This window comes from Plodia interpunctella, chromosome 27 (assembly GCF_027563975.2).
Source record: "Plodia interpunctella isolate USDA-ARS_2022_Savannah chromosome 27, ilPloInte3.2, whole genome shotgun sequence".
In the NCBI taxonomy this organism is placed as follows: domain Eukaryota; kingdom Metazoa; phylum Arthropoda; class Insecta; order Lepidoptera; family Pyralidae; genus Plodia; species Plodia interpunctella.
Window position 1 is genome coordinate 4,266,552 of NC_071320.1, and position 20,885 is coordinate 4,287,436.

The following is a 20,885-nucleotide window of genomic DNA, read 5'->3' on the forward strand; positions in this document are numbered from 1 at the left end:
TTGGTCCCTACGCCCATTCACTATTATAGGTAAAAATTTCGATTTCCAGCGCTGGCAAACATTTGTACACCTGTGATTTTGTGTTGCTGTCCTATGTGTGTTGTGTTTCTTATAAATCTAACCACGATTCATTCATTTTATATGCTTAGTGTGGGCCGTTTAGTATTGTCCATTTATTAGGGATGTTTTAATTTGAGAGCTTCCGAGTTGAAATTGCTCATTTAGCTTCAGATTCCATGACAATGCCTTATCTAAAACTCGTAACACGTTATTCCGTGCGTGTACTCGTCGTGTAAAAAAAGAAAACATTATTTTTGTACATGACGCGTACACGCACGATAGCGTAGACGTAGTAACGTGCTACGTGTTGTATGTTTCGTGGTAGGCTTTCGGATTTCGCATCGTCTCAGCCCAGAATGTGAAGAAGTAAAGATTTTTCAAGATTACATCTTCATTATAAAGTTAAGTCCTTCGCTTTACCTAATAACAAAATATCTCATTATACTTCCGGAGTGTATGGCTCAGGATTTTAATTACAAAAATCAAACTGCGTACGTTCGCGGTACTGGATATCGCGGCACAGAGGAGGCGTGGAGTCGTGTTGTGTTGTTTTTCATTGTGATTTTTTTTAATGTCGCCTTAATTATAATTACTCGAACTAATATTCGAAATAATTACGAGTCGAAATAACATTTAGTCATAGTTTCCAAATCGACATACAACTTATAAACTAAAAAGCAGATTCTCGAAAACAGCATAATACATAAGTGTAACACATAATTATTTCTATAAAACTTATTTGGGTGTTACATAAACTTAAATTTTTTTATGCAAAAAAATATTTATAATTATGTTTAGTATCTATTTGAAAATATATTGAAAAGAGTTTATTTCTGTAACAATATTAACAGAAATGAAAAACAGCATTGAAAATACTCTATTCGGATATTGCTAAAAGTCCCTTCTACTTTTGAGAGGAGTTTGTAGCGCCGATCCTTCTTCACCTGCGCTTTGGAAGTCGGCAGTAGACTTTAGTTTTAACAAAATTTTTAACGACAATAATTGATGTATAACGACAATAGTTGAAAAAATATATTTTTTTTATTTTGTCTTTTTTTTCTACAAACACCCGCTCCACAGCTTCCCTAGTCCGACGACTCCGCCCACCTGTTACAACCCGCGACTGCACTCATATAAGCTCGCGCGTACAGCCAAAGCTCAATCTAAAGCGAGCTTTCGTACAGTACACCGAATATACGCAGGTGAGTTTTTTTTTTTTAATTACATTATTTTGCCATGCAGTGAAATTTTAAAAAAGTCATGATTAAACTTTTAAAGCAATACGTAAGAGAATTAAAATATTAGTTTTAATTTATTTTCTTTTAGTTGTAACTGTAGTTTGATGTAAAAAAATATTATATACAAATCATGTCAGTTAAAAAAAGGAAAAAAAAAAAACGAACATTTTTAAATGCGAATAATTAAAAAATATGTTGTTCTTTATTTTCAAGAGTGATTATTAAAAGTATGTGTCAATTTTTTGAAATAGTTACATAAAGAATATATAAGTATGTTCTTATTTATTATAATTGTAATTTTTATATCAGATCATATTTTTAGTCACAATTTAGTCGTATTCAAAGTAATTTACTACATAGTTAATATATAATATAGAACTAAATAAATAAAATTTATACGAATTATCACAAATCATACACTAAATTAAAAAAATATATATTCAAAAACTATAAAAATATCACAAATAAATTTTAAAATACATTTTTCTAACTGTAAACTTTTTTTAACTATAACCATGTGGGTATATTTCAGTCTAGACTAATACATATAGACTCTTCAATTATTCAGGATATGAAATTCTAAAGCTACAAACTACTATCATTTCGGAAAGATCGCTGTTGAGGAAGAAAAAAGGAAGGAAACTCATCACCTTGCTGACAAAAAAATATTTTTGATACTGAGGCCATATTATTTATTTGTGCATTTATTTAGGAGGCTTATTGCACAAATGCAATATGAACGTGATAAACTCAAAAACTACGGGACGGATTTTTGCACTAGTTTTTATCAATAGATTGCGTAGTTCCTGAGTTAGGTTAAATAGTTTTACCCGAGCAAAGCCGAGACGGGATATAATAAAGGTTAGCGTTATATTGTAAAGGATCTGGTGAAGGAAAACACAGTGAGGAAATCTGCACTCTTGTTGATGATGTATATAAAAAAATTTATAATATAGATAAAATAGATAGATTTAGAGGATCATTATGATAATTCATAGACTGTAACAATACAGCTGGATCTAAATACGAAGATTTAAAAGTTGGTTGGAAAGAAAATCTTTATTCAACTCAGGATGATATACATCACTTATTGACGTCAAAAAAATTACTTAAATTAAGTCTGCTGCCGACTTCCAAAGCGCAGGTGAAGAAGAAGCGGCGCAACACACTTTAATTAACAAATGTGGGTTTTATATGTTTTAAATAAGTACTTGATTTCCAATTTTCATTTCACAACAAAACAATCTGTAACATATCTGTGAAATTAAAATGGCGCGTGAACATTTGCTCCGCCCGCATTAAAGTTTTGAAGTTGATAAGTACCTACCTAATTATTGTTTTGATAACATTATTAATTAACACACATAAAAGATTGAAAATTTCAACTTAATCTTTGCCAACTTAATCTAATGTATTTCAGAAATAGGCACATTAGATTAAATTGGCAATACTGACATTTTGGTAAATATTTGTTTTCTTCATAACTAGCGGCCCCTCGGCTTCGCACGGGTAAAACCATAATAAAATATACATCTAAACCTTTCTCAGAAATCACACTATATATTTAAAAAACCCGCATCAGAATCCGTTGCGTAGTTTCAAAGATGTGCTATGTGCGATGATAAACGATTATTCAAATAAAGGGAAATTATATAAAAAAAAGTACTTACATTTCAACACCGCTCACATATATACTCTGTTTTTCACAAAAATAGCGGCAAACGTATCCATTAACGTATCACCAGTCATAACAACAACTTTAAATATAGGTAATTATTAATCAATATTAATAATACAGAATCTATATTATAGATTCTTCAATTATTCAGGATATGAAATTGTAAAGCTACAAACTACTATGGATTACCTTGCTGACAAAAACTATTTCAACACCGGTTCCATATATGCTCTTACTTGTAAAACATATACGTGATTTGTAATCTTCAAGTGTCTGAAAGTAACATAGGTATCTATTATGTTAGATTATGGAGATCGAGTATGTCATGCACACTCAAATGGTCAAACCGGTAGCGGCGTCGTGGATCGGGTCGGGAGGTTCCCTCTATTGTGGTTGAGCTTCGCGATGGCTGACTCACGCGTCAACTCGTGAACGGGTGCTGCCGGGGTCACTGCTCGATCTTTTATTTAAAATTTTTTTTGTTGGTTAATTATACATATATATAAGTATATATATTTTCCTTTCATCAGCACTTGATCACAATCATAATATGTTTCAGTATACCTTTTGACCATGTACTTTATTGTGTACTTACATGTTATATTACTGATAAAAAATTATACATAAATTTATATTTAAAAAATGGTAAGCCCTTCTGGCATAATAGGGACCAACACTGAATGAGTTTCTTTCGGCATTTCTTCTCAGCAGTGGTCGTTCCGAAATGCTAGTAGTTTGTAGCTTTGGTAAACATCATTTAATTTAGAATATGACGTGAAAAAGTGCCTGTGAAGGCCTAATTTCTGAATAAATGATTTGATTTTGATTTTGCTCTGTTTTTCACAAAAATAACGGCAATCGTGTCCATTACCATATCACCCACCAGTCATAACAACTACTTTTAATATACTTTTATATACAATACGATCAGTCCGAAATAATCTATAAATATATAATATAATAAATATATTATTAATTTATTTATTTATGTAAGAATACAGTATTTATTTATTGTTTCTAACAATAGCGGGACAAAGAGCGGGAAGCGACATTGTTTTTATTTTTTTTTTAATTATGGCTTTACTCAGAGAGCATTTAGCCAGAAACAAGCGACTTTGTTTATACTGAGTATCTATGTATAGAGTGCTGTGGATCTCGATGTAGCCTGATGGGAAACAAAGGGCTAAGATGTTACACACAAACTAAAATAATGTCTAAATTCTTGCCTTGAAGATGCTAAATTGTAGGATTTGGGAAATCGACGCGGGTAATTTTTTTTTAGAGAACTATTCCTTATTGATCAATAATTTTCATTCATTATAATACTAATAAATCCTGTTGGCTTCGCTCGGCTCAAATCATAATAAACTATATACCTTAACCTTCCTCAGGAAGAACACTATTTATTGGTGAAAACAGTACAAAAATTCGTATGTAAGTTTTGAGTAATTTTTGAGTATGTATTTCCCGTTCAGACAGACACGATAGGTGGCCTTCTTTTTATAATATGTAACGATTATTAACACAATATATTACAATAATCAGTACAACTACAAGTTTATTTGTTAGACAAATTAAAAAACCTACTTTCAATATTCATTTCGCTACAACTTTTGAACGGCTCAACCGATTTTGATCAAATATATCTAAGAACCACAGCACAAAAATTAGCTATCAAATAAAAAAGACCGCACCCATTTATGAGACAGACGATACACATTAAAAAATATATCATAACATTCATCTAGGTACATTAAATCTACACTAATATTATAAAGAAAAAGTGTTTGTAAATTTGTGTGTATCTTCGGGACTACTCAACAGATTTCATTATTCCTAAGTGGCATAGGGCACTTTTAATGCCGTTATTCCCACATGAGCGAAGCCCAGGAACGCAACTAGGTTCATATAAACCACATCCACCCGTGTTACGCCACCTGTGTCTCCATAAAATCTAATTTGTACTTACTGTGTACAAAAACACTAAGCGATATTAACTTTTATGTGTATAATTCGTACTTATAGGATCTAGTGATTACGTTTATTGCTCAATAAAATATTACACTTAGTTAAGAAAATTATTATTGTTTAGAATTAGGATCGGACGCTGGGCTCCGACGCTCGCTGCCGGAAGGAGTGAAAGGGAAAACGTAAAACGAAAACAAAACATGACATTACGATTTTTAAATAAATAAATATATTAGGACAAATCACACAGATTGAGGTAGCCCCAAAGTAAGTTCGAGACTTGTGTATTATGTAATACTAACTCAACGATACTATATTTCATACATATATAGATAAACATCCAAGATCCGTGCCAATCAGAAAAATATCATTTTCCATCATGACCCGACCGGGGATCGAACCCGGGACCTCTCGGTTCAGAGGCAAGCACTTCACCACAGCGCCCACCGAGGTCGTCAATCTTATTATCGTCATTTTATCTCTCTCATCTGAGATAAGATATATAAAAAATCGTAACGTCATGTAGGGAAAATATCTCTAAAAGTTTCATGTTTTTCAGATCTTATTCAAGGCTTCAATCATTACTTTTGCGACTGCCATTCAAATGGCAATAGGTGGTTCTCAGAGCGTTTCGTTTCGACCGCTGCGGTCGCGCCGCCATCACGATCCGTCAATTTCCATGAGGAAGGAATCCTTCATATATATTCAAAATCAATCGAAAATAAAATGGAAATTACCACAGTACAGATAATTCATTAAGTCATAATAATATAGCAAAACTAATTATTGTCTCGGTTAAAATTTGAGGAATTGTAATGACAGTGCGGCCGCAGTATCGCGACTAGTAGGGTGACCACATTACTGGAAAATGTGATATTTTATATAAATAAATAAATAATTATTTATATATATTTATGTACACAACACAACAGTGTGAATATTAAACGCATAAATAGAAAATTAAGTACAAATGTAGGTACTACTTATTGTTATAGATGTTTTTTTGTGCGTAAGAAGGGGCATAGATAAATATGTCGTTTTCCCTCCGTTTGAGATGAGCCTAACGCAATGTTTTTTATTAATTTATTTTATTTGTTTCACAACAGGTTACTGCGATATTACATACAGAACTTAATTAAATATTTAAAAAAAAATAATTATTTGATGAAAAAAAATATATATTCTTATCTAAATATTACTTAATGTGCGACCTTTCAAAGTGATCACCACTCGCACTAATTTAAGAAAATTCAGAAAATTACATTAAAAATTAAGAGGAGAAAATATATATAAAATAATAACAATAAACATCTCACAAGGCCGGCCACGGTTCGTGATTTAATCCTAAAGACAACATACTTATAATAAATATCATTAAATCATCTTAGTGAGCTGAGCACCGTAATTATTTTTACAGAATCTTGACATGTAATCATGGTATATATAACAAGATTCACAGATATTACAATTTAAGTTACACATTGTATATATCTAGTGATAAATATATATTCGAGACAGTTCGACCATCAAAATAATAACAATAAGTAAATAGTTATTAAATAAACAACCGCAGCTACCGGTACGTTATGTTTGCTTACCATAGATAAAAGACATTTTATTTATGAACAAAAATTTTAAAAATACTTGAAGAAAAAAATAAAAATATAAAAGATAAACCTATACACACCCAGAAATATAAATCTGAGTGCAAAAATTACCCAAAAATAGCGTACACATCGTCAACATACCGTTGATAATCCAGTTACGTCTAAAAACACAAACGACAGATACAAAAGGCACTCGCTCAATCAAAGGGCAATCTTTAATTTCCAAGATGACATCTAGCCTATTCAAATTCAAATTAAGAATATGTACTGTACTACGTACAGTCAAGAAGAAATTGGTTCACAAAAAAGATTAAAATTTCAAATTTAGAACATCCTGCCGGAGTATTTTTTTTTTTTGGAGTCTGTAAAACAATTAATACATAAATAAAATAATATTATCTATTGATAACTAGCTTTTATTTTTAAACCCATATAAACAGAATAGATTTTTTCCCCAATTTTTGAATCCTTCTTCAGTAGGACTGGCAAACTTATTTGATAGTTTACCGCGACCTGTCCCAGTAGTTGGTAGCTCGTCAGAAATAACTATATATATATATATAAAAATTGACATTGAGAAATGGTGCCTGTGAAGGTCTAATTTCTGAATAAATGATTTGAATTTGAATTTACATATATGTGGGAAACAGATAGAAACATTGAGAATTACATCTCTCTCTAGAAAATGACAAAAGTTCATATTATAAACTTCACCCCCATAAGAATGAATCACAGGAATGCAATTTTCAAAACTCAATTTCAATTAATGAATTATAATTATGATTCCTTCTTCATTTTTCAAATATTGAGATATTGTGACGGGTGGGTGTTTTTTTCGCTTGTTAACATGGATTTTTATTATGAAATAAAAAATTAATTATGTAAAACTGTAAATAAAAATGTCACTTGAATATAAATGTTAACCTATTTATATCGCCGAATGTACCACAAAGTATATAAGAATAGCTTATTTACCGTTCGGACCCACAACAATAGCGGACTCGTGGTCCCCCAAAGCGATACTTTGTCAAGACTCTCAAAATCATTACATTTCTATTTAACGGCAATTTATCATGGTGAAAATGTATTAGATGCTTTTTGCGTGTAGTTTCCGCCTTGGAATAAGTCCACGTTTTAACCCGTGGATGGCTTACGAGATGTTTAAGGGTATAAACCTGACCTGATACAACAGCATTCCCAACAAATTTATTTGTTAGACAAATTAAAAAGCCCCCGAATTTCAATATACATTTCGCTACAACTTTTAAACGGCTAAACTGATTTCGATCAAGCATATTTAAGAACTACCGCGTAAAAACTAGCTATCAAATAAAAAAAACCACATCCAAATCGGTTCACCCGTTGATGAACTATGGTGCCACGTACACAGACAGAAAGATAGACAGCGCGATGCGAAAGTAAGTTTGTTTGTTACCTCTTCCCGCTTCATCTATTCAACCAATTATCTTGAAAGTTTGCACTCAATGTAGTTTGAAGTATGTAGAAGGACATAGTGTAACTTTCTTCTGGGAAAAATAAATCTTTCCGTGGGAAAAACACGCGGGCAAAGCCGCGGGCAGAAGCTAATGTATTCTAAATTTGTTAAATCCCAATTAAGCGATTTAACTTAATAGGACTTTAAATCAGTGTAACATCAACTTTAAATAACATTTTCGCTAATTGATTGTCGTAAACGTGATTTGTGGATTGTTAAAGGTTTTTAATGGTTAACATCTGCCTCCATAATATGTAGCAATTAATGAAATTTATAAACATACGCGTTATAACTGTTGTTTTCTGACATTTTTTATACAAATTTACCCTTTAACGTCCGTTTAGAAACGACAACTTCAAACTCCCCAATCAAAACTTTCTAAATTCCAAATTCCGAATATAAAATAACACCAATTTAAATTCTATGAAGTGGTGGTTATCTGAAAAGTAATTATCACCTTAAAGTTGGTAAGATTGCAAGTATGATCACGTTCCGTTTCTAGTTACAATGATGCCAACCGTGAAAATAATATCCGACGAGACGGGAATTCGGCTCTTTGAGTTGGCAACACTTGCGCTGTGGGCGTTTATTTAAATTTCGAATGGATTTTAAATGCGGCGCCCCAGAACGCCATGTGTAATGTAATAATATAATATAATAAAGTTTGTTACTTCCTTTTGAGTATTTTGAGATATTCTTAAACGAAATAATTTGAGGTTGTGAAGAATTGTATGTTGCTATTTATGTAAAGTTATATAGTTCCATAATAAGATTATATAAAAACGACTACTTCTTCATAGTCTTATTGCTCATGACTGAGGGTCGTGGTCAGTACGTGGAATAAACACACGTAACAAATTTCTTGACGTTATTAATGGAGTGGTTTGCCATTGCCTTCTTCATTTCACACACAAGTTAATAATCAACCAGTGTGCAGGTTTCCTCACGATGTTTTTCCTTCACCGGAAGCAAGTGGTGATCTATGAAAAGTACTATACATGAGTCAGATTGGTATACAAACTCATGTGGCACGAGTACGATTCGAACCTGGGACCTTTCGATCCGATACGATCCTCAGGCTTATGTTTTAACCATTACACCACCACCGCTTCACACCGCTTCAAAAACGACTACACAAGACTTTAAATATTATCACTGCACCAAAAAAAAAGTTAAAACTTGTTTTGTCTCTTTCTGTCAATGTAGCTTCTTTTTTCAAGCTTTTTTTTTTTTAATTTTGTCTTAAAAGAAATTAATTTTTCTTCTTTATTTCGAGCGCGTTAATTGCTAACCCTATGGTGTCAGATTTTATTCAAGTCACCTATAGGTTTTTATGACGAATGAACAAAGATCTGCCGAACGAGTATTTTCCGAAGGTGTGTCTTGTCGAAGTAGGTTAGGAATGACGAAATAATACGAGTCGAATACGTGTTTTATTTATTTATTTATTTATTTATTTATTTATAGGGTTACCAACATAAGTACAGCAATATCATACAAAAAAAATCAGTACAAATAAAATTACCTTAAGCTAACTGCACTTACAATTACAGGTTAACCACAGCATGCGTTAAAATTTTGCAATAGGTTTTCAAAGAGAAATATTATAATGAAACAAAAATGGCAAAAAAAATAACAACAATAAAGTAGGTAGTAAGTAACATATAAAGAAAAATAACAGCGACAACCTAAAGTAAATCATTGGCCTTTAGAATTTTCTTAAATTTTCTTAAATTTTTTGTGTTTTGTCTAAGCAATCAAAATCAAAGTCGACAGGGTCTCAATTTCGAAAAACATAGTGTTTTGTTGATATAAATAAAACACTATTGTTTACCACAAATACATTTCTGTCGAAATTCAAATCTATAGTCCTGCCGACAGCATCAAGTGGCTAAGTTATCACATGAATGAAACTGCATCCTGATTTCTTAGAACACGTTTACTAATTCAAATAAGCTTTTTTTTTACAAAAATGTCATTTATGACACAAGCTTTTATTGTTGTCAGAGAGATCTTATTACATTCAATCAAATCAAAAATTCTTTATTTTCTCTACAATCAAGGCATCATTAAAGAAGATTGTGAGAGATTGGTGCCTGAACTAAGCAGAGCCTGTATCTCAGTACACCAGCCTCTCCCCGCCTGGAGTAAGACTAAAGTAGAATTAGGTACAAAAGAGAGCATTGTGTGACAAAAATACAACGTCCGTGCGGTAAAACGTTGAGGGGTTCTCATGGGTGCACCATCAGGTCATGCATATCATAATAATGCATTATCATCCAAACTGAACGCGTGTACGAAATTTCAGCTCAATCGGTTGAAGATATCTGCTTCAAAATTAAGTTGCTAGATTCTACCCGAGACATAGGGACATAAGGTATTAAATAGTTACATTGCAAGCTTGTAAAATATGACGTTAATCATATTTCAGTTATAATACATATTTTCAAATAAGTATCTTATTTTCCCATAACTTTAATTATTGAAATACTTTAATAAGTACATAACACGAAACTCAATAAAACAAATAAAATGTGATAAAATATTATCAACAAATAGAATTAAAACAGAGTTACTATAATAATACATTTTTGTCAACAATATTTTCATTCATTCAACGCAACTAGTCATTCAACTTTCGAATGAGCGAAAAACAAAAATGGCGTCTATTTTAAAACGCCCACAAAACAACTATACGAACATTGCCCCATTGTTCTAACTGCCATGAATCAAGCAATAGTGATGTCCCACGTGTCGATATCGAGGTCTTTTATTTTATTATGTTTATTTAACTAATAAGATAGTTAGTTGATACATTGGTACAATCAATCCGATAAAATTATAACAATAATGATATCTATTTAAGATGTTCATTCTAAGAAATACTCACAATTTTTTCGATTACTTCCGCAGCGGTTCTAGGCTCGCTTTCTTAATTTTCCTTTTCCACTTCGCACGGTTCTTAGGATCCTTAGTTGTCAGATTATATTAGCACTTCGCAACATATCATCCTAAACACGGTCGGCCCCTTCTACCTAAAATAAAATAGAAAATGAAACTTTCTCTTGTGATCTCATCACTCACCACATTCCAAAATGACGTAAGTAAAATTAAATCCACGCTAATATTATAAATGAGAAAGTGTTTGCTTGTCTTTCTCATGTGGTCGTTTGCCAGGCTCAATAGCCAGACATTTAATCCGAAATTAAATAGATACGAATACTGCAGAGCCTTGCCATGCAGAGTAACAAAAATGAACTACCATATTCGAATTCAAAATTATTTATTCAATTTAGGGTGATATACCTACATCACTCGTTGACGTCAAAAAAAATAGATTTATTAATATAATTGACATCATTAATATTTACATGTGATTTGGGGACACTGTTGCATTTATCGTATTAGGATTGTCCTGTAAAGATATATGTATAAGTTTGATACATAAATAAATACTGGAACATACCTACTTAAAAAATTAAAAAGAGCGAGTGAAAATATACAGATTGCGTTAGTAATCAAATGTTATCGATACAGTTTTTAAGTTCATTACTTGCAACCCTAGCTCTCACCTGTTGAACAGCGATTTGCGAGTAATTTTCGCGCGCTTTATTGGAAAATGGCGGGAAATACGGCGCCTTACCTCGAAAAGACGGGCCGAATATTATAAAAATTTGTTCATTTGCACGTCTGGTTACTTTGTAAATAAATCTTAACGATATTTGCCGTAACATAGCGAACTTGAGAAGCTATAGAACCTACATTACTCACTACTGCATAGACAAAAAAAAACTAAACAATTTTTTTTAATATGATAGATAATAATTTTATTATTGATTTGCTGTTGAAAAGAAATATTGATATCAACTTGACGCGGTTATTGTGTTCGAGAGCAATAATAAACTCAAATGGCTGTATCTTTTGTACATTTGTGAGAAATAATTATAAATATGAAAATTGACGAAAAAAAGTGCCTGTGAAGGTCTAATTACTGAATAAATGATTTGAATTTGAATTTACATTGAAAATCCAAACATTAACCATCAAGGGTTTTGTTAGTAACAAAATTACATTGTAGGTACTTGATTGATTCTTCACACATTTTTTTCTAACACATTAAATATTACATTTATAGTGATGACTTCTTAATAACATTTTAATTATTTATGATTGAGTTGGTTTTTAATTTTTGAAAATGGACTTTCTAACCAATTTTAAATCTTCGTATATCCATCTGCATTGTTACAGTCTATGAATTATCATTGTAAGCCTAAATTTTATTTATTTTATCTAGATTATACTTATGTTTTACAATTTGATCTTGTCTTCTAGGCACCTTATTAGGTACATAGGTACTAGGTAAATATGGAGCAATGGAAGAAACTCCGCCTACAAGAGTTCCTCACATTGTTCATAAAAAAGTTAATTTACGTTATGCTAATGTTTTGTCTTTCTGTCAATTTACAAATATTATAAAGCGCGATAGTGTCAAAAGCCCTATATGCTATTACTATTATAAAACAAAGTCCTTTCCCGCGTCTGTCTGTCTGTTCGCGATAAACGCAAAAACTACTGCGCGGATTTTCATATAGATAGTGTGGTTCCTGAGGAAGGTTTGGGTGTAAATAAGTATAATTTATTATGTTTTACCCGAGCTTAAAGTATGCTGTAAAGGTTTTATGAATAACGTGGTCGCTTTAGATGATGATGTTATACTCGAAATATGTGATGACGTTTCAACCAAAACATTTTCTTATCGTATTGTGCCAGATTTATTTTATCACGTCGTGTGTGCATTGTATTAAGTAATTTTAAACCGATTATTGGATAACGATTGTACCCACTGATAGCTGTATCTCGATTGTTTTATCGATTTATGTTAGTGGCTATCGGAACTAGTCACGTAATATTTATTAATCAAAGTTTTTTTTTATTGTTTACTTTCTTTAATAAAATTAGATATACTTTTTTCTATGTGAAAAACTTTTTATATGGAGCTTGTGTGACAGTGATGTGCTATGACGTCACAAAATGAATTCCTTGTAGGTACCTGGTACATTAATGAGAACAAAAAACAACAATTGTAAAAACGCAATTTATAAAACCCCGACTGTAGGGGGTGGAGGTTCGTTCGAAATATATACGCCGCCGTATTGCTGAACACGTTTATATTCCGAGAGCAATTAGAATATAGTGTCACCTGCGCAGAGGTTAAAAGACGACTGCCTGGACGCGGCCACACTCGGTCGCGCCCGGCTGTGATTTTACAAACTACCTTAAACTAATTTTATAAAAATTCAAATTGTTGGCCAATGAGCGCGTCGCTTACATTCCCCACCCTAGTGCGAAACTAGCACTTTGTTACCAAAGGAATTCTAGCTACGCGCGCCGCGGATCGCTTCAACACGCCCGTCCTAGTGCGGACCTCGACCACCCTTACCCGACCGTCGGCCCCTGGGAACACTTGCTGGACGACGCCCCTGGGCCAGACATTTCGCGAAGCTGCTGGATCCGCTAGAAAAAGTAAATCGCCAACCTTTAGTGGTTCCCGCGCCTGGTTCCACTTTCGGCGTGGTATGAGATCTGGAAGCACCACATGCAACCACCTTTTCCAGAACATGTCTGCTAATCTCTGTGATATCCAATTAAAGTGACATTGATTATTGTGTTTGATTATTTAAATAACTTTATTTATTTATTTATTTACATACATAGTCAAGTAACCAATTAATTTATTGTAGGTCTACACCTACAATAAATTAATTGGTAATTTAGGCTTACAATGAGATTCATACAATGATAATTACCTACAATAAATTTATTAGCTACTAAATTTTTGAGGTTATTTCAAAAGGAATGTAATAACTTTCGGTTTACTCCGGATATTTGAAATTCGAACGCTTTATTTTTAGTTCCGGACGACAGAAAGAGGGGAATTATAAGTTGAACGTGTCTCTGTATCTGTATGTCTGTCCGTAGCAACGTAGCAGCCAAACGGATGAACCAGTTCTGGTCTAGATTCTTTGCTCCCGCGGGAATTTCGGGATAAAAAGTGCCTACCCTATGTGTTATTCCAGGTTATATTCCACCCGTGTACCAAATTTCATAACATGCCGTCCAGTTGATTTGCGTGAAAGAGTAACAAACATATATTTTACACACATAAATCCTGGCAAACTTTCGCATTTATAATAATAGTAGGATTTTGGTAGGTACCATCTTGATTTGATAAATTTGTATGCTGGATGGAGAGAGAATAGTGTACACATTCACAACGTTTGTAAACCTCTTCTGTGTCGGCGCAGTACGCCATGTTTGTTTTCGTAGGTTGCCATGCCTGTTTAAAATTTAATTACCGTATTAGGCACTCTAAAATTGCAACACGTTCAGTTTTAGCATACAAAATAAATGCATGCATGAACTAAATGGATTTAACCGCGCTTTCTATGGTCGTAAACAAATATTTAAGCGCAAAATTGATGGAAAACGTACGCAAATACGTTTTCGTAATAAAAAATAAGTTCTATTTAAACGGCTAATTCTCTCACGGCTCTACTGGAATTAATTTTTTGACAAATAACATACTCTCAATCATTTTTAGGGTTTAATTGCACCCTACCCTACTATATATAAATAAATAAAAATAATTTGCCTGCCCTGCCTGCCCTTCTGTCCCCTGTGCCCTAACACATGGGGCAGCAAACTAGGATGACATGATGGTGGCCATTTTTCAGGGAAAATTTAAATATATCGTTGTTGCGATAGTATCTACACACCAAAAAGACGTAGAAATGAACTAACTTACCTTTTTTTCCTCACCAGTCACAATGCGCGCGCTCGTATCCGCCATTTTGTTGCTGTCGGCCATCTTGTCGTGCGCGTCGCAAGCGCAGTACCCGCGCCCGCGGCGCCCAGAGAGATTCGACACAGCCGAGCAGATCTCCAACTATTTGAAGGAGCTTCAGGAGTATTATTCGGTCCACGGGAGAGGCAGGTGAGAGTATAGCATTCCCGTTGAGCAAAATGACTTTTTTCTCGGTAGAATTACAGCGGCAACGAATTAAAAGAGTGTTATGACAGCTCCACACTGTCGCCAAACACGGACACGTGCCGATGCGAGTGCGTGAACATTGTGTAGTTAGTATGAGTGCTTGTATTTTTTCCGGGACAGTATATTTTCCAACATGAAAGCTACCATATGTCCTTCTCCGTATTTCAAACTACATGTATGCAAAATTTCAAGAATATTGGTTCAGCAGATAGAGCGTGAAGAGGTAACAAACTTCCCCGGCTTCGCTCGGGCAAAACCATAATAAAAAATAGCCTATGTCACACTTGAAGGTTTCGCCCATCTCTATGCCAAATTTCATAAAAATCGGCCCAGTAGCTTTTGAGTTTATTCATTACATACAAAGCCTTCCTCTTTATAATATTAGTATGAAGTATGTATATTAGTATGAACAAACTTTCATATTTTAATATCCATCTACGAGAGCATTTAAATAAGTACATATACCTATAGTACCATTGAGTGATCACCTTTGACACTTCACACGAACGCCTCCGCGTCATGTGCTAAGCTCCTGAAGTAAGAACTTAAAGCCCCATCATACTATTTTCAGGGTTGTCATATCTTGAACTTCATAAATCGATTTGCGTGGTAGAATTTGCAACATTATTACATTAACACTGGTGAAAAAAATTATTATTCTTACTTAAGGGCCCGGCCCGGCTTCGCTCGGGTAAAAATATAATAAATTATACACCTAAACCTCCCTCAGCAACCACCCTTTCTATTGGTGAAAACTGCATGAAAATCCGTGCAATAGTTTTTGAGTTTATCGGAAACAGAGAGACAGACAGACCGACGCGGACTGTGTTTTAAGGATTATTTATTTTTAAAGGGCAGGTTTTATTTTAATCACAAAATTAGAATTAACAATAAAGACACAAAATTATATTAATTTAAACTGAAAACTATAAAACTTAATAATAATTTCTCGTCATTTTCCATGTGTTCCATGTGTTACAGGCTTAACCCTTATGCGATTACGCTATACACAAGTTATAGGTACATTCGGTATAATAATGCTATAAGAGAATTTCCCAAAATACAATTGAATATATCAAAAATATCTATCTATATACCGTACCCATCTTTTATTAAGGAGCTATTTGGCCGCACGCTTACACCAACATCACATTTTTATCAAGTTCTTTTCAATTTTTTAGCGAAAAAAAGATTTTGACATATACCGAATTATATAAAGGCTTTTCACGCGTACCCTGGGCTTCGGGGCTGTGAGCTCCGAATGTAACCAACGACGAGAGAGAGGTATTTGTGGTCTTGAAAGAGAAAACGTCTAGGACATTACTGGAAGATGTGACAACCCTACCAGCATCCAGTATAAGTTTATCGTCGGACTTTGATTAATATGTGTACTTAGAAATTGGAAATATACCATAATAGATATATTTATGTCTTTCTTACCGTCGTTTTAATCACTACATAGTATAAAACAAGGACGCGCATCCCGCCTGTCTGTCTGTATGTATACTTAAATATTTAAATATACATTAAATATGTTAGGACAAATCACACAGATTGAGCTAGCCCCAAAGTAAGTTCGAGACTTGTGTTATGGGATACTAACTTAACGATACTATATTTTAAAACAAATACATATATAGATAAACATCCAAGACCCGGGCCAATCAGAAAAAGATCATTTTCCAACCCGACCGGGGTTTGAACCCGGGACCTCTCGGTTCAGAGCGTCACCGAGGTCGTCGAAAAAATTACGCAACGGATTTTTTCAATTGATAGAGTGATTCAAGAGGAAGTGGAAATGGTTCATGAGCAAAACCGGGACGGGGCGCTAGTTTTAAAGAAATAAATATACAGAGTATTACAAAATACGTAGGTATTTAATACGACTATGAATAAGAATATATAGTCGTTATTCCTCATAGCTGAGGGTCGTGGTCACATGTACTGCAACGTAACAACTTAGGACTATTAATGGAATGGTTCGCCATTGCCTTCTCCATTTCACACACAAGTTAATAATCGACCAGTGTGCAGGTTTCCTCACGATGTTTTCCTTCGCCGGAAGCAAGTGGTGGTCAATGAAAACTACTATACATGAGTCAGATTGGTATACAAACTCATGTGGCGCGAGTAGGACGTATATATCCGTACGAAGGGCTAAAATACGACGTTGTCATGGTGAATCCTATGCGAAGTTTCAAGATATTTTAAACACTTCTAAATAGCTAAAAATATTCTTAGAAAACGAGACCCTAAATATTACGTAACATTTTTTTGTTCCTAACGCGAAAATAGTTGGAAAAAGTTTAAGAATGTAATGTGATATATGAATGACATAAACTTTGAAAAATTACTGGTGAGGTGACATATCGATTGATAACACAGGCTTATATATATATTATTAACCACAAGATCGATGTTAATAAAAAAGTTACGATAAAGTTTACAATAATTAACTAAGTTTCACTATTAATTATGTTTAATGTGAGGTTATAGTGCCACGTTGGGCGCCATCCGAGAATCAATGACGCCATCTATGGTCCTGTTTTTAAACTAGGCTTTTTTGCTCAGCTAGCAATGTCATCGACATACATTGCAGACTTCTATCTAGTGGTAATCGTTCACAGATAAGCTACGCCATGTATCTTATTAGCGTCGGTATCTGTCTGAGTTCGGCAAATGTAGACGGCATCATCTACAAAAAAATTGTTCCTAGGCCACAAAGATTTAGTTTACCTACTCCACGACAGATGGCGTTGCAAAAATTAGTTTTGTACAACGTTTTGGTCACTGAAATGAATTAAAAATCGAATTGCCATTGACATAAAACGTTGTACTTAAATTCATTTTACAGCTTTTGACATATTTCTTTTTTTTTTCAGATATGGCAAACGTCAAATGCACATAGCTGATGCATCTGTCATCTTCCGAGAAACCCCTTTTATGGATAATACAATGAACCAAGACGTTTTATTTAAAGCCCTCGGATATAAGTAAAGATATGCAAAACTGTGGCCGTGTACAATGTCGAATTTCTTTTTAATTTCGCGGGAAACAAAATGATCTCTATTTTTTCTTAGGCTTAGAAATAACAGTCCATAATGCCAAAGAGTATAGTCAATTCTGTCCGTCTTAATTTATATAATATTTACCGTCTTACTTGTAAATACATCGTGCCATTAACCTTGGAGTACAATCTAAATAAGTAGGTTTAGGACAATATTGAAAATAGGCTACTTTCAAACTAATCACTTGACTGAATATTTCTAGACGATATTCCGAGAACAAAAAACTATCGATGGTAAAACAATCGTTTTTCCCGAAACGCTCTTTTAACTCAAGTGTCTAGAAATGTCATTCTAAGAACGGGTTCCACACATGGAATTAGTAGGACCAAGTACTTACTAAATCCATGGTTACACCATTCAACTTTGACGTTGACTTCAACATGCGCGTTGCCGACGCCCATTTAAACAAAATGGCGTATTTTACGTTTTTCGTCGATTAAGTGCAACATAACAAAGTTTTACAAATTATACATTATAATAGGTTAATAGCACGATGAAAAAAACTGTGGATATTGCTAAAAACAGCTCCTAGGCTGGGTGGGATCGTTTTTAGTGATTGCGAATCCTAAACTATTTTAAGATAGTTTATATATAAATAGTTTAACATTATCCATGCATACAACAATGTTTAAATCTGCTGTTTTATTTCAATATATACCTATCTATATATATATAAATATATCAGGACAAATCACACAGATTCAGCTAGCCCCAAAGTAAGTTCGAGACTTGGGATACTAACTCAACGATACTATATTTTATAACAAATACATATATAGATAAACATCCAAGACCCGGGCCGATCAGAAAAAGATCATTTTCCATCATGACCCGACCCGGAATCGAACCCGGGACCTCTCGGTTCAGTGGCAAGAACCTTACCACTGCGCCACCGAGGTCGTCAATATATATTGATAAATATATATATCATCTGAAGATACTATACAAAAACCTTTACTCAGCTAACTTACATAATGACGTCAACAGTTTATCTACTTAGAAATAAGTCTACTGCTGACTTCCACTCCACAGCGCAGTGAAGAAGAAGCGGCGCAACATACTTCACCTTTGGAGAAAACTCCAAAGATGTCAATTGACAAATGTGAACATATTCTATATGTATAAGTACCATTAATATAAAGAGGTACGCATTTGTGAGTTTGTACGTTTGAGGCGAGTAATCTCCGAAACTATCGAACCGATTTCAAAAATTCTTTCACCATTGGAAAAGTACATTATCCAAGATTGCTACTTATATATAAGTAGGCTATGTTTTATTTTAAAATTCCCACGGGAGCCCCCGGGCAACATCCCTCAAACATACAAATTCACAAACGCTAACCACTTTATAGTAATAGTATAGATGAAGGTTTTACCCGAGCGAAGCCGGCACGGACCGCTAGTATAGTATAAATAGCCTTAATGACTCGATAATAAGAATTATTCAGTGCGACGCGGATGACCGGCGCGGACATCCGCGACGGGCGGTAAAATGCATGTAGCGGATAGCTCGCGTCGCGGACGGTCCGCATCGCGCTGAACGGCTTGTATGGGCTACATGGATTTTACCGTCCGTCGCGTAGATCATCCACACAGAGTACTTTCTATTTATAATGAAAATGAATGGTCATCCGCGTCGCACTGAATCGGGCCATAGGATTCGAACCTGGGAGAGGTCCCAACCTTTTCGTCACTGTCTTAACCACCAACCCCTTACTCTTACATTCTTATTTATTTATTTAAGTACACATAACAAATTGTAGTAAAAACAGTACATTTTAGTAAATTTTAAGGTTATAAGATTCACTACAATTAAAAAAACAGTGTTATGTGTATTTATATTTTGTTTAAATTTTAAAAAATAGAATAAATTAATATACGAAAAGAAATTATCAATTTGCATATATCGTCGGCCGAGGTAAAACTATAAAAAAATAACCTAGCTTACTCCTGAAAATGTTGTCTATCTCTGTGAATAATTTCATAAAAATTGGCCTTGTAGTTTTTGAGTCTATTCATTACAAACAAACAAAAATACAAATCTTTTCTCTTTATAATATTAATATTTATGTGGATAAATCCACATAATCATATCATATAATAACGAAAGTTCAAGACGTGGTCTCCAGAGTCGCGACATTAATATGGAACTGGGCTGGGTACCTGGCTAGAAGCAATGATGGAAGGTGGAGTAAAGCTGTAACTGAGTGGTACCCCAGAACTGGAAAACGGAGCGTAGGACATCAGGCAGCTGGATGGATCGATGATGTAAAGGAAATTGCTGGCAACAACTGGATGGGGATGGCCCAGGACAGAGATGGTTGGCGGAGACGGAGGGAGGGCTATGCCCAGCAGTGGGTCACGGAGGGCTGCAGATGTTGATGATGATCATATAATTATTAACCCTAATCAATATTCGAGAAGAATTATAGGCATACTTACGTTATTTCATTACTTTGGCCTTAATAACTAAATGAACAAGAACTGTCTAATTGAAAATGAACCATATCTCACACAGAATAGAATTGCATTCGCCTTACTTAACATTACAACCCAAATAATAAAAAAATTGTATGGTTCCTTAACATTTAGCGTTTTAAAAACGCATCAAAATTCTAAAACTTCAATACTGATGTAGTACTAACCCTTAAGAGGTATACAGAACTATTTTGGTGTGTGGTTCCGCCCTAGAATAGTACCACTCCATATACCGCTCCATT

General features: G+C 34.0%; 1 protein-coding gene across 1 annotated transcript; it reads left to right on the top strand.

The window, feature by feature from the left end:
- Positions 1 to 1,218: 1,218 nt before the first annotated feature.
- Positions 1,219 to 18,943, top strand: LOC128681492 (pro-neuropeptide Y-like). Its single transcript, XM_053765429.1, has 3 exons — positions 1,219 to 1,262; positions 14,869 to 15,040; positions 17,980 to 18,943. The coding sequence occupies exons 2-3, from the start codon at positions 14,874 to 14,876 to the stop codon at positions 18,092 to 18,094; spliced, it is 282 nt and encodes a 93-aa protein (XP_053621404.1). The 5' UTR covers positions 1,219 to 1,262; positions 14,869 to 14,873; the 3' UTR covers positions 18,095 to 18,943.
- The last annotated feature ends 1,942 nt before the right edge of the window (positions 18,944 to 20,885 follow it).

Bases quoted from the DNA above. Each gene is read 5' to 3' on its own strand.
- LOC128681492 (XM_053765429.1), top strand. From the start codon at position 14,874: ATGCGCGCGCTCGTATCCGCCATTTTGTTGCTGTCGGCCATCTTGTCG. The intron at 15,041-17,979 runs GTGAGAGTATAG...TTTTTTTTTCAG, and splicing joins TCGGTCCACGGGAGAGGCAG to ATATGGCAAACGTCAAATGC.